The sequence below is a fragment of the Argiope bruennichi genome, chromosome 8 (assembly GCF_947563725.1).
Source record: "Argiope bruennichi chromosome 8, qqArgBrue1.1, whole genome shotgun sequence".
Classification (NCBI taxonomy): domain Eukaryota; kingdom Metazoa; phylum Arthropoda; class Arachnida; order Araneae; family Araneidae; genus Argiope; species Argiope bruennichi.
The window spans coordinates 107,238,538-107,253,645 of record NC_079158.1 but is presented as its reverse complement, the minus strand read 5'-3'; the positions used below and the strand labels follow the sequence as shown (position 1 = coordinate 107,253,645).

The 15,108-nt window shown below is 32.6% G+C and overlaps 1 protein-coding gene across 1 annotated transcript in view; it reads left to right on the top strand.

The window, feature by feature from the left end:
- Positions 1-14,831: 14,831 nt before the first annotated feature.
- Positions 14,832-15,108, top strand: part of LOC129980711 (probable citrate synthase 2, mitochondrial) — a 37,583-nt gene continuing 37,306 nt past the window's right edge. Inside the window, exon 1 of the mRNA XM_056091094.1 lies at positions 14,832-14,882. Coding sequence (XP_055947069.1) covers positions 14,832-14,882 — 51 coding nt within the window. The remainder of the gene's footprint in view (positions 14,883-15,108) is intronic.

The following is a 15,108-nucleotide window of genomic DNA, read 5'->3' as shown; positions in this document are numbered from 1 at the left end:
ACTAACGTTTTTTTTAGTGTTTATTTCTTATTCAAACTGCTGAATCAATTATTTCCTCCAATTATATTGCAACACTGAATTCACGCTTAATTCAGTGCATTTTAAGTGAGCCCATAATATCTAAATTTTAATTGAATCGACAATTTAAACAAATGAGTCGAAAACTGCTGCGCTGGAAGTAATATATATTAAAAAAACCTATTTCTGTTTATTTTTTAACCTATCTTTTACTTGATATTCTCTCCAATAACGGTTTTTTTAGTGTTTATTTCTTATTCAAACTGCTGCGTCAATTATAATCTCCAAGTATATTGCAACACTGAAAGAGCATCATTTAGGCAGCCATCTGTCGGAGATTTCAGCAATCAGGGAATTAATTTGCCTTTAACAACGGAGATGGCAGCACAATCTAGATTGAGTCCTCGGGCTTTACAATTAGATGGAGAATTGTAAAAAGATATTTATGATAAGGAATTATCACGAAATAAAAATGTTATTGCTTATATCTTTGACTCATATTTCTATGAAATAATATCTGAATGCATGATTTATGTTTCTTATAAAGTAACCAATATTTACTGAAATAATCATTCTCTTAAGACGCCTATTATTATTTAGTTTTAGAGGATATATTAAAATCATTGCAGGCCCAAGGACAATATTCTCGAAGGACCTCTTCTATCAATACATTTGTATTGATAGAAGTGTGTGTATTAATTTTGTGCCACACTTTACATTAAAAGCAACCAACTCTCCCCAAAATTTTCTCGCATATTTTCTAATAAAAATGTTAATTAAAGATAATGTATTGCATAACACTGGCTTGAAATAAATGCGAAATATAAACCTTTGGCTTGAATTTAGCATTTATACTGAATCTATCGTGCCATCTTTGGAGAGTTGTTTGGTATATAATCCCTCACATGCGGTTAAAAGAATTCGGAAAATCGAATTTGTGTTTTAGATGCGTTTTTCCCAACCAACTGAAACAAAAATTTGATACAAAACTGCACTTGTAGTCACAAAATACTATACTCAATTTGATATATTTAAGTCATTGCGTTTTGCAGCTATTGCATTTACAAGTTTCTGAAAGCACAGACGGTCAATCCCTTGTTTTATTTGGCTCAAAAATTGATAGATGTCTATACCATCCAAGTTAAATTTGTGTACCGAATTTCATCTATCTAGTTCTTTTCGTTCTGTGGCTATCGTATCGATTTCTATTCGAACAGCTGGACAAATAGATTGCCTCTGAAAGGATTTTGCTCGAAATTTGAGAGAAATCCACGAATTTGGTGTAAAGACCGTGCACTAAATTTCATCCGTTTGGTTCAAAGCATTTTTTAGTTATCTTTATCAAAGACATTTTCTAAAAATGGGTTTTTCTAACACAGGGAAGTCTAAAACAATAAGATTCATTAAAATCTGGAGTTCGAATTTTTTGACGATTACAGTAATTTTTTATACTACATACATATACAAGAAAGTTATAAAGGTAATAATATATTACATATACGAGAAAGTAATAAAGGTAATAATATACTACATATACGAGGAAGTAATAAAGGTAATAATATACTACATATACGAGGAAGTAATAAAGGTAATAATATACTACATTTACGAGAAAGTAATAAAGGTAATAATATACTACATTTACGAGAAAGTAATAAAGGTAATAATATACTACATATACGAGAAAGTAATAAAGGTAATAATATACTACATTTACGAGAAAGTAATAAAGGTAATAAATAATATACTACATTTACGAGAAAGTAATAAAGGTAATAATATACTACATATACGAGAAAGTAATAAAGGTTCTCTGCTGATATTGTATCTGTAAACTATCTTGCGATGATGTTTTAAATTAATTACCAGCTGAGGCACCGGGAATGTTAGATCGACCTTGAATGATATCTCTTATGCACCATTTGATGTTTTTGATTCCTCAACAAAGTACTTTTTAGAATCATATTGATATAGACAAGAAAGTCATGCTGTTTTAATAGCCTTTCACTTGTTTTGCGTTTTGTGTACGTGAAATGTCTTAATGGAATCAATTCTTATGGCATCACATGATATCATAAAATAAAACCTAAGAGTCTGGAAGATCTACCTTCCAATTATTTGCGCTACCTTTCACGTACTGGAACCTTATTTTCTTATTCTGCTTGCAAAGTGCGCTTTCTTCCGTAGTTTTCAAATATGGAAGAAAACCACATGATTAAATAATCGATGAAGCAATAAACATGGTTTGAATTTAATTGTAAGTTATGAAGAATATTGCTAAAATTATTCAAACTAATATAATAACATTATTATAATTTAATAAAATAATATTAAATTTGGTAAAAGAATGAATTTGGTGAAATAATAAATAAATTTAATAAAAAAGAAAACTGGTAAAAGAATTGCACGATAGTCAAATCGGCGGTGTTAAAGAGGAAATGTTTTGAATTATAAAAATCTGCAAAAATCAGTTTTGTTCAATAATATTTTAAAGAATTATAGTTGGGAAAATGATAAAATCTTGTTTAGTTTTGTCCGAGTGCATATTTTTATATTTTATATTATAAAGATATTTTTTACTTCATTTTTTTAAAACAAATTTCTTTTATAGTTAAATCTTTTAAGCCTTCTTCAATTTTAGTAAATTGACGATGCATAATTGTTTTCAATGAAAAAGTAGTAAAAAACTTTGCAACGTATTTCTGTGCATTGAAATCTGTATACAGAAAATCGGCTGTTATAATGACAAAACAGGTAATTCTAAAACCCATAGAGCTAGACTTATAGTTTCAAATTGAGATATGATTTCAATGATAGGGATAAATCTATTTTATATTGTTTGAGTTAATAAATGTATTTCTGAAAAATTAATGAGTTCTAACTTTTTATATGATCTTTTCCCCTTACCAAGGCCGCGGTGGCCTGGTGGTAAGGTCTCGGCTTCGGAACCGGAGGGTTTCAGGTTCGTGTCAAAATTCCATCGAAGAACCGTCGTGTAAGAGGGTCAGTTGCAAGTTAAATTCGTCATGACCAAACGTCCTATCGCTGGTATGGCGTGGTGTGGAGTGGGGGGTGCCAGCTCAGGTGTCGTCCTCGTCATCTGACCGAGGTTCAAAATTACGAGGTCTGTCCCAAAATAGCCCTAGTGTTGCTTTAAACGGGACGTTAATATAACTAAAACTAAAATCTTTCCCCTTACCAAATTTCCATCACTCACAATTGGTAAAATTTTTTCAATAGTTTAAAATATATGATTAAAAAATTCCACGGTTTTATGTTTAAAATAAACCAAGTTATAAATGTTTAATATAAATAGAGGTTCATATGCAAATTTATTTTAATTAACAGTTTGGAAATTAACACAAAGGTGCATCATTTCAATTTGCAAATGGTCCTTTAAGAATTCTTTCCAGGCTCATAATTTAACTATAAAATTAGTCTAAAATTGTGATTTTCAACGTTATATAAGTCTATGAGCTTTAATCGCAGAAGAATGGAATTTGTTTTGTTTAAAATTTTATAGTGGCAGGAATATTTTACTAAATATGATGAGACCCGGAAATATATAAAATTAGATTCAGTATAAAAAATTAGATTTCTAAACATTCCGAGAAATATATTTATTGACTCAAACAATTGAAAGAAAAAATTGTTGTCATTTAATCTAACTGGAACTTTGGCCGCGGTGGCCTAGTGGTAAGGTCTCGGCTTCGGAACCAGAGGGTTTCAGGTACGATTCCACCGAGGAACCGTCGTGTAAATGGGTCTGGTGCTCGTTAAATCCGTCCAGGCCAAACATCCTCTCGCTTGTGTGGTGTGGAGAGGAGGGTCCCAGCTGAGGTGTCGTCCTCGTCATCTGTCAGCGATTCAAAATGACGAGGTTCGTCCCAAAATAGCCCTAGTGTTGCTTTAAAACGGGACGTTAATATAACTAAACTAAAACCAATTAGAACTTTATATTTCTAATAACCTAGAAATATGATATTGGGTCTACAAAAACGGACACCCAGTGTATAGAATTTTACCAATGTAATCTCTTTATCTGTAATTCTTTTATTAAGAAAGCTTCAAAGATTTTGAAAAGATTATTGTTCGCTCCTTCAAGTTGTTCTTTCTTTAGCAGCGACGAGTCGATGAATCAGTATGGTATTTTAAATTGCATTCACTGCTCGTTTCTTTCTTTGTCTTTGAAACAATATTTAAAGCAAACGCAGGTGTTTTGTCTAAGAGTAACGCAAGCATTTTTATCCAAGGATAGAATGTTACTCGTAGTTATTGTATTCATGCTCTTGCTGTTTGATCTATGTAACTGCGTCACGTATGACATAGCTTCTGTGTTGTTTATCACAAAAATCCCATGTATCACAATCTATCTCATGTATATCAAATATTTTATGTATCACAAAAAGGTCTTAAGTATGCATAAAAATCTGTACCCCAAAATTGTATTAAACAAAACATATTTCAAGTTAGAGAAGTCTGAAGAATTTAATGCATAAAAAACAGGAATAAAAACGAAAAAGAAGTAAAAATGAACTCGGTGTGAAAAATTTAACAAGGGCCATCTTCGGACCGAGATACAAATAAAGGATTTTTTTCTGTTAAGGCTTCGACTATCATCCAAAAATTAACCCCTTATGAATCAGAAATCTCAAGAAATTGAGGTTTCAGAAAAAAAATAAGTAAAAGTATAACAACATTAAGGGACAAAGTATGGAGCTTTTTGAGATCTATTCCTAAATTAAACCCTTCTTACTTTCACTTTTAAGATGAAAACAGGGAAGAACTATTGGTTTAATTATATTAGCGTCCCGTTTAAAAGCAGATGATGACTCGTAATGATGACGAAGTCAGGCGAGCAGGAGGACACCTGAGTTGATACTCCTTCCACACCATACCACACACATTCGGCCCAGACTGATTTAAATTGCACGAGATCCACTTACACAACGGTTTTTTGGTGGAACCGGGTCACGAACCCACGGGTTCCGAAGACAAGACCTTAGCACCAGACCACCACGGCCCAATGAAAAGTTGGAATTTACAGTAAATCCACCATCAAGATATTGATGCATCTTATCTTTTTGACCTCGCTGGATTTACGCCTTCCAAAAATAATTAATTATGTCTGCCTGTAAACAAGGTAGCTAAAACCAGCAGAAATATCTTTCCGAAATTTTCTCGCCTATTCTTTAATACTGGCATTATTTTATTCCCACAGCATAAAAGTCACTTTATGAACCTTGAGGAAGGTTGCCAATGTCACATGTGTTCAGATTTTTATCCTCCACCCCTAGAAAAAAAGGAATGATATCTCTTTGTCAGTAAACAAGATAACTAAAAACAGCGCGAGTTGTCTTTCCGAAATCTTCTCCCATATTCTTTAATAAAGATGCTGTTCTCTTCTACCCAGCATAAAAATTATGAACATTGAGCAAGATGGCGAATGCAATGCGTGCCATTAGGTTTACAAGACTTTGTAAAGCTAATGCTATTAGGAATGCCATTAGGTTTACAAGACTTTGTAAAACTAATGCTATTAGAAATGCCATTAGGTTTACAAGACTTTGTAAAGCTAATGCTATTAGAAATGCCATTAGGTTTACAAGACTTTGTAAAGCTAATGCTATTAGGGATGCCATTAGGTTTACAAGACTTTGTAAAGCTAATGCTATTAGGGATGCCATTAGGTTTACAAGACTTTGTAAAGCTAATGCTATTAGGAATGCCATTAGGTTTACAAGACTTTGTAAACCTAATGCTATTTGGAATGCCATTAGGTTTACAAGACTTTGTAAACCTAATGCTATTTGGAATGCCATTAGGTTTACAAGACTTTGTAAACCTAATGCTATTTGGAATGCCATTAGGTTTACAAGACTTTGTAAAACTAATGCTATTAGAAATGCCATTAGGTTTACAAGACTTTGTAAAACTAATGCTATTAGAAATGCCATTAGGTTTACAAGACTTTGTAAAACTAATGCTATTAGAAATGCCATTAGGTTTACAAGATTCGATTCAAAATCTTATATACGACATCGACATCGAAGTCCAATTTGGATTTCATTGTAGCTCTTTTTAATATTTATGCTGAATACAGACAGTAATATACGCATCCTAAGGTAATATTTTTTCTTAGATGTAAAAGGCACACTTGCTATCCGGGAAGTTGGCAACCTGGCCAATCTACCTCCGAGTGCAAATGAAATTCCTTAATTTTTTCAAATCTCTGTTCAACATTTTTTTGCTTTATCACATACGAAGTAATAGAGGAAGTATCGAAGAATCTCCAAATTTCAAAGCCTTCTGTGATTGAAGCATTCATTTGTGGAAATATGTTTGCCTGTCTCTCAATACGATTATTCGAAACCTCTGGCAGTTTGGGTGGATAAAGTTTGGCATGTGGACTTACGACCAAACTTGTAGAATTTTATCCAATTTTGGCCGAAATCTATTCACAAAAAGTCTGTCTGTCTAGCTGCACGATTATTCGCGAATTTGATGACTCTAAAACGCGAAGAACTGTCTTAATTTCCCAGTCAAGGGTCTTGGGAGTATGGGTGTATTGGAGTGGGAGTATTTTTCTTCTTGGAGTGGGTCTTGGGAGTGGGAGTATTTTTCCTTTCAGTTTCTTCCATGCTTACACAATATGGTATTTTATAGAGTATGAGATAGAGTCAAACGAAGCGATGTCTGAGGAACTCTAACTAAACAAAAGAAGGCAATCATTTTGGCGAAATCTTTGCATCCTACATACAATGGAGCAAGGTTTATATGGTGTAGGTTTCGTCGTATAGAGAAAAGATTGGATAGTTTAGGACGTCTATCCACTTGATGATTGAGTTTAAAGTTTGATAAACATTTATAAATGTGATGTCTAGATCATATACCAAATTTCATTTAGATATATTATTTAGTTTTTCATTTCTCATATACGGAATATATAAAGAAAGATACGGAATATATACGTCCTGGTATAAGGGTAGAGAATCGTCCCCGTTATCTGGACTCCCCGGGTTCGAGTCTCGGTTCGGGAATGGTTGTTATTCTTCTATCTATCTGTGAGGTGTGTGAATGTCCCCCCTCCCCCCTGTAAAAAGAGGTTGTGCAAGCGAATGTGACGCATGAAGTAGCTAAGTCGTACTCTTGGCTCTAGTTGGCGCTACTGAAAAAACAACTCGGCTTAAAGCGCTAACCAATAACTGTCAGTGGGCTTGTAAAGTGCCGTAAGTCGTAACAACAACAACATAAAGAAAAGGTGTTCTAGATTTAGACGAATTTTCGCGTTTCAGATAATCCTGTCCGAAAATTTCGGAATAATATTTATCAATCGCTTGTCTGAATCTGAACGCGATAACTCAAAAAACGCTTTGAACAAGGCGCATGGATTTCGTATAAAGTCTTTAAATCCGTTTTAACGATTTCTGCCAAATTTTGAACGAAATCAATTTACAGGAAGTCCCTTTACCCGATTGTCTGAATGTTAGTGAGCACGATTAGTATAAAACTTAGAGTTATGCAGAAAAAATATGGTACATAAACATGTAAGTGAAACTCCGTATTAATTTTTGAACAAAATTCGTCAAAACTTTGATACTTGTCCGCCATTATTTTCAGTATGCATGTAAATACACTAACTCAAGAGTACAAATACTTAGATATGTGAAATTTATTACATCATCTTATTGATACAATTCCATTTCTATGTCAAATCTAGGTTTCAATCGGTCGGAAAAAAAGGTATCCACAATATACATTCTGTTTTCGGGTGATTGTGTATTAACCGCATTCCAGTGGTTAATAAACTATTAAAAATAAAGATCAAATAATATTTTTGGAAAGTTAACTATAATTGTTAGTTGATGATTTGCATATGTAGAATAAGAGCATTTCTTCGGAATTATAAATTATGAGAAAATAATTAACTCCAAACATAAGCAGATAATATATAACACAGACAAATAACATATACATAAACACATGTCTTGTATATGTTGTTGTGACTTATGGCACTTTATAAGCCCGCTGACAGTTATCTGCCAGCAATTTATGCCGAGTGAGCGTCTCTTGTTTTTTTAGTAGCGCCAACTAGGGCCAAGAGTACGTCTTAGCTACTTAGCTTGCACAACCCCTTTTTACAAGGGGGCACATTCACACACCTCACAGATAGAACACACAAGGAGAACAAACAAACCCGAACTGGGCCTCGAAGCCGGGGTGCCCAGATCATGGGGAAGACGCGCTCTCTACAAATGCAAACATAAAGATATCCTGGATTAAAGCCCAGGCCGGATATGCAGGTAATGAGAAAGCGGATAGACTTGCCAAACAAGCTGCTGATTCAGACAGCCCTATCCATCCCGAACCATACCCAATTTCATTCATAAAGTCCAGTCTAAGGCGAACCATGTTGGAAAAGTGGCAAACGGAATGGGACAATGGCGAAACTGGAAGACTCATCTACCAGCTTCTTCCAAAAGCCACTCAACAACTTACGCCCTGGAGAAGGGAAGAAATTCTCTTCTTCACAGGCCATGGCCCATTTCCCACCTACTTAAAAAGGTTCAATTTAGCAGACGAACCTTACTGCACCTGCGGCGAAGTGGGGTCACCACTCCACTACGCAACAGAATGCATTTTAACTACATCTTATCATTCAGTCCTGCATAGCCCATGACATCCCTGCTCCAACCCAACCTAAAACCAACCATTCCTGCTCTAACCCAGCCAAGTCAGCTCCTCACCAGTCTAACCGAATTCAGCTCGCTTACTCCAATGCAACACACTTCAGCCTGAAAATCTTTAACCCAGCCAACTACAACTCAGCGAACATCAGCTCCACATCATCAGCCCAATCACCATTACCTCCACATCATTAGCTTAGCCATCTGCAACTCTCACTCTCCATGTCCACCCAACTGTTTAAATAATCGTTAAGATTATAGTCGCAGGGGCATGGAGAGGTGTTAAGGTGTTAAGGGAAGACGAGCTACCCTTAGGCCAGGACGCCGGTACTCAAACACATCGAACAAATAACAGTCTTTTTTATTTTAAAAGATTCATCCAGTGAAATACAACATAACTAATAACTGGATAATTCATGTTCCACTTTATTTTAAATCAATAATTATTTATACTGTAATTTATTTAAAGAGAAACTAACAAATAATTGTAATATTAAATAATTAATTGAACAAATAATTAAATAGTTAATATTAAACAACTGATTGTAATTGTAATAATTATTTATACTTTAATTTATTTAAAAAGAATCTAATAAATAATCGTAAACATTCATTATACACCTAATATTTTATAATTCATAGAATTTGCATTTTCTAACTTTTTTTTTTAATTTAGAAACTAGGCTATCAGCAATATTTAATCATTCCGCCCTCTTCATTCCTTGCCCTCAGTCTATTGACCCTAAGCAGCATTTAGGAATTTAATATTTCACAAACATACAGTGCGTTCATTAATTATTGTCGGGGTTTCCGTACCTCATAACTTTCGAATAAAAAATATTACGCAAAAACCGATTACGTATTCGTAAATTACAACTCAAAGAATTTTATTAATGGTATTAAAGTGTAAAGCTTGCACAATTTGCACTTTGTAGGCATTCAGCTGAAGGCGATTATGTATTCGTAAATTCGCAGAACAAATTTTGACTCGAATTGAGGATGATGAAAATTACCTTCGGAAATGGTTCTTCAGTGACGAATCCACTTTTCATGTGTCAGAAAAAGTGAATAAACATAACTGTAGAATATGGGGCTCGGAGAACCCGCACGATTATCAAAAGTCAAAATTTGTTCAGCGAATTTACGAATACATAATCGCCTTCAGCTGAATGCCTACAAAGTGCAAATTGTGCAAGCTTTACACTTTAATATCATTAATAAAATTCTTTGAGTTGTAATTTACGAATACGTAATCGGTTTTTGCGTAATATTTTTTATTCGAAAGTTATGAGGTACGGGAACCCCGACAATAATTAATGAACACCCTGTATAATTTGGATCAATATGTCTGATATCAAATTCTATCATTCAGTTCATTTCATCTGTGATTTATTGTGTTTACAGTCGAACGAATAAATTTAACATAAAAATGTGTGCTTTTTATTTTATCTAGCTTTACATCTAATATTTACAATACTGCCATGAACTTACTGTTATTTTACACTTTGTATATCAAATACTTGGATTCAGTTTACAATTTTTTCATATTTTCCATGCTTTTTCAGAACAGTTTCAAGTTGAATTTTTGCCAGTTGGTTGAAGATATATAGAAAAAAGGAAATTTGAATCTAGAAATGACATTTTTTTATTTCTAGAAATAAGTAAAATTGAGTATGACCCACTGGAATAGTTTTCAAAGTTGAGTTAGAGATAAATTGCCTGAAGGCGTAGTTTTGAGTGCCAACATTTCGAATTTCAAAGAAATACAAACAATGTTTCCGCTTTGAGAAAATAACGGAGTTTATACGAAAGACGCGATATAGTGGAATTGGAATAAAAATGCCTTCTGAAATATTTTGGAAGGAAATGGAATTTAAAATGAGGAAAAATAAATAAAGAAAATACACTGGTATTTCGTCTGCTGAAAAACAAGTAATGGAGCAAAAATGTTTCGCTGATTCTTTGGTAAAATATAACATTGTTATATTTACAAGGAGTAAAATAATTTTCTGTTCCAGTTTAAAATTCTTACATTCAGATATAAAACAGTAAATAATTCATTGATTGTAAATAATTCATTGATTGCTAAAGATTTCATTTTATTCGAATATCCTGCTTTGAAAAAATGACAGAATTTAAATTAAAGAAAGCAGAAACTGGAATGGAAATAATGATGCGTTTGATATATAAGCGATAATTCTGATGATAAGATAATGAGCCTGATTTCACTTATCTACCTTTATTGCGATTTCGGATTATCGTGTTCGAATGCACACTGATCACATTTCAGATAGAATACTCCACAATTGAAATAGTCCAAGATTTGATAGATATCTCCAGTTTTAATATTAAGATCAAGTATCAAATTTGATACCTCTAGTTCTTTTTTTTAAAATTTGAAATCCTAAACTGTGGATCATGATTCATTAGTAAGTCTTGAGTGAAATTTTGGTAGCAATAAAACCAAACTGCGCAATACGCAAACAGGCGAGTCGTGTCATCTCTAATCTTTCCAACCTAGGAAACTTTTTTTCACTGTGTACGTTTGATTCAGTTTATGTATTTTTAACTTAAAAAAGGTTCATTATGATTTATGTAAATATATTATTTAATTTAATAATGACGGGTTTACTTTTTAACATATTTTTTTACCCTAAAAACCTCCAATGAAAAGAATGTGTGTTGTTTACAGCAGAACAAAACGTTGTTCTGCGAGTGAAATAAGTTGCTGTAAATTCGGTGTCTAAAGTGGCTCGGAATGTTTAAACGTTTGGACATTGGTACAGATGATTTCGTTTGTAACTATTGTGTCGAAGAATTCGTATATCTTAACAGCATAAAGATAATTAGCAATGCTGTTAGGTGCTGTTTACTAGTCGCTTTTCGCGCCTATCTATTTTGCTGTTCTTATTATAAGCGAAAAAGAATTCTATAATTTTTTTTGTGAGCAGCTTTTCCTTAATAATTCCCTCATCAAAGAATCGGAATCTTTAAATTTGTAATTTTGTTGGATATGCAATTCGTACTATTTTAGATATGTTACACTTGTTATATTCATTCTATATTTATCTGATAGTACTGTCTATCTTACATCTCAATCCCCACCCTTTCCAAAAAAAAAAATTGGAAGTTATTAAATACGATAACTTAAAAATGCTTTGAGTTTTGAGGATTATATTTGGTACATGGATTTAGAACCTAATGTGCTGATTTTTATAAAATTTGGTACATGGATTTAGAACCTAATGTGTTGATTTGTATCAAATTTGGTACATGGATTTAGAACCTAATGTGTTGATTTGTATCAAATTTGGTACATGGATTTAGAACCTAATGTGTTGATTTGTATCAAATTTGGTACATGGATTTAGAACCTAATGTGTTGATTTGTATCAAATTTGGTACATGGATTTAGAACCTAATGTGTTGATTTGTATCAAATTTGGTACATGGATTTAGAACCTAATGTGTTGATTTGTATCAAATTTGGTACATGGATTTAGAACCTAATGTGTTGATTTGTATCAAATTTTGAACGAAAACCATTCACAGAAATTCTAGCTGTATTCTGTTCGAGTAGAATGGAACTCGATTTGTACGAACCCCAAACAGCTAAGTAGATAAATTTGGTCCACAGGTTTACCATCTAAAAATTTAGATCCTTATATAATTTTGAATCAAATCTCTCAAGATGTTGACCATCTGTCGGTCTGTACTTTTGCATGCTTGTAAATGCAATGAATGACACAAATCAATGCAATCTGGTTTGTTATCTTGAAACTACAGCTGCATCAAATTTTTGTGTCAGCCTGCTTTTAAAAAGATGTCCAAAATACCTATTCTCGTTATGGATTCAGTAAAATTGCCAGATATATATTTTGTAACTATCGTTCGCCAACTACCTTGCAAAGTGTTAAGCAGAATCACAATTTTATGCAGTGGAACGGAGATAAAAAAAAATTATTGGAAAGAATGTGGGAAAGTTTCGGGGAGACCCTTCCAACTGATTTACTCAATCAGTTACTGATCACTGACATCACTCAATATGTTATATAGAGTAATATCAACCTTTTTTTATCTGTTATTGCTGACAGATTTGATCCCAAATTTAATATAAATCTGCAAATTCTATGTGAACGTTACATATGGAACTGACACATGAGCAGAAAAATGAAATTGACACGGATGCATGAACGACTGACAGATTTAGTTCAAAATTGCAGTTACAGATTTACAGTTTTCGTGTAAAGCCCGCATTTGAAATTTTGTCTATCTAACTCAAATTACAGTTACCGAGTCCATAGATCAATATGCAGATAACATTCCAAAAATGAAAATTCATCAAATACGACGAAAGTGAGATTTTTTAAAAACCGATTTTAGTTTTTTTCATTATTTTTTTCGTATACGAGAAAAGGAAGAAAATAAAAAAAAGCAAAAGAAAAAGAATAAAAGGAAAAAACTAGAGAAATGATTGAATATTTTCCCTTAAAGAAATTATGGAGGAAAGTGAATATTTGGCGAAAATATAGAATATATTTTTATTCAATATATTCAATTTCGAAATAGTTTTCTTTGTCAAATCGTTTGGATTTCATTTCTGCGTTCACTCTTTGAGATGCATATTTATTTTTATTTTACTTTTTTTAATGTCATTTTACATCTTTAAATTCTGTTTTCACGAATTCTAGACTCTAGTAAAATTCTCATACAAAAAACGTCATAATTTAAAATCTAATATATATTTATTTGACGAAATTTGCCAAATTATTTAATGTTTCTAATGACACTTGCCATAGACGAGCTCGCTGATGAAATCTAAGACTTTAAGCCGAGGGTGCGTCTCTTGTTTTTTAATAGCGCCAACTAGTGCCAGGACTACGTCTTAGCTACTAACACATCCCATTCGCTTGCGCAGCCCCATTTTACAGGGGGACACATTCACACATCTCACAGATAAAGAAAAACCATGCCCGAACGGGGACTCGAACTCAGGACGCCCAGATCACGGAGAAAACGCGCTACCCCTATGCCAAGACACCGGCTGGAAAATTATTTAGAATATGACATTCAGTTTCTGAACTTCAGGTTAAGCAATTTCTTCATTTGAAAAAGATTTTATAATTTTCTAGCATTTAAAATTTCTCCCCAAAAAAATGAGTTTTTAAAATTTCAGTTTCAAATCTGCTTAAGTTAAAGTTTGAAATCCAGTAAACCTTAGTAATTAAAGATTGAATTGAAATCAGCTCATTTTTTTAATTCAAGAACTATGTAATATATTTTATAATATATCTACAAAACTTTTAAACAAATCATTTGATAAAAGTTTAAACTAAAAAGTTTATAACTTATTTTAAACAAAATTTCAAAAATACAAATGTTTTATGGTATTTGATATTCATTCCATGACTTCTTCCTTCCACGACGTCATCAATTTCCTTAAAGTTACAAAAAAAAGATAGAAAAAACATTCTCAAGGAGAAATTGAACGACATAATTTGCATTTCGTTGTATCTGTCGTATAAATATAATCCATAAGCTTCGTTTCTAAATATATTTTATATGCTGTCGGATTTATTTTAGCTTCTGTACAAATATACTGAGAATCATACTGCGTTTTATCCTGCTTGAGTTATATATAAAATATGCGAACTATTCGTAACTAAATGATAAATAGCACATTTGTCAAACATAAATATTGACTTACAAAGACCTACTCCAAAATTGAAATCATTTTTTGTATATTTATGAAGTTCATTACATTACAAATGAAATTCTGAGAGTCATCTATGACATAAAAATTTGAGCCATGAATTATTTATTTTAAAACAGAATTAGAATGTGCTGATAACCACCTGTTGTCTTTCGTTCAAAAGAAGTCAATTTAACACCCTGTTTGAATCGTGCTGTTTATTTCTTTGAAGGCATTACTCCTTATTCGCTTACCATATCTTTGAAGGCTCATTTTTTTTTAATTTCAATGATATACTCATTTTATCCACGACTTCAGAGACTATCTTTAGATAATTATCTGAGAGTTATTCAATAGAACTACATTAATATTTTAAAATTTACCTGTCGTTCTTTCGGAATATTTTGAAACACTCTGTTTATTAATAAGCAAATATGGCCTTAATGGGGAAAATAATAGCAAACCGTGTATTTGGCCAACTTCAGGTAAGTACAGGATTCCTTGCCATCTGATATTTTATTGATAATTAATTGGATGCAAGAAATGAAACGTAAGTCATGTAATCGTAATTGTTTATGGATTTTGTTGATCATTTTTGAGAGTTTATACAATGATTCGTAATTTGCAGGACAAATCGATATGAGAAATGAATAGTAGGCCATGTTATTTTAACTGTTTATGCATTTGTTAATACTTATTGAGAATTTATGG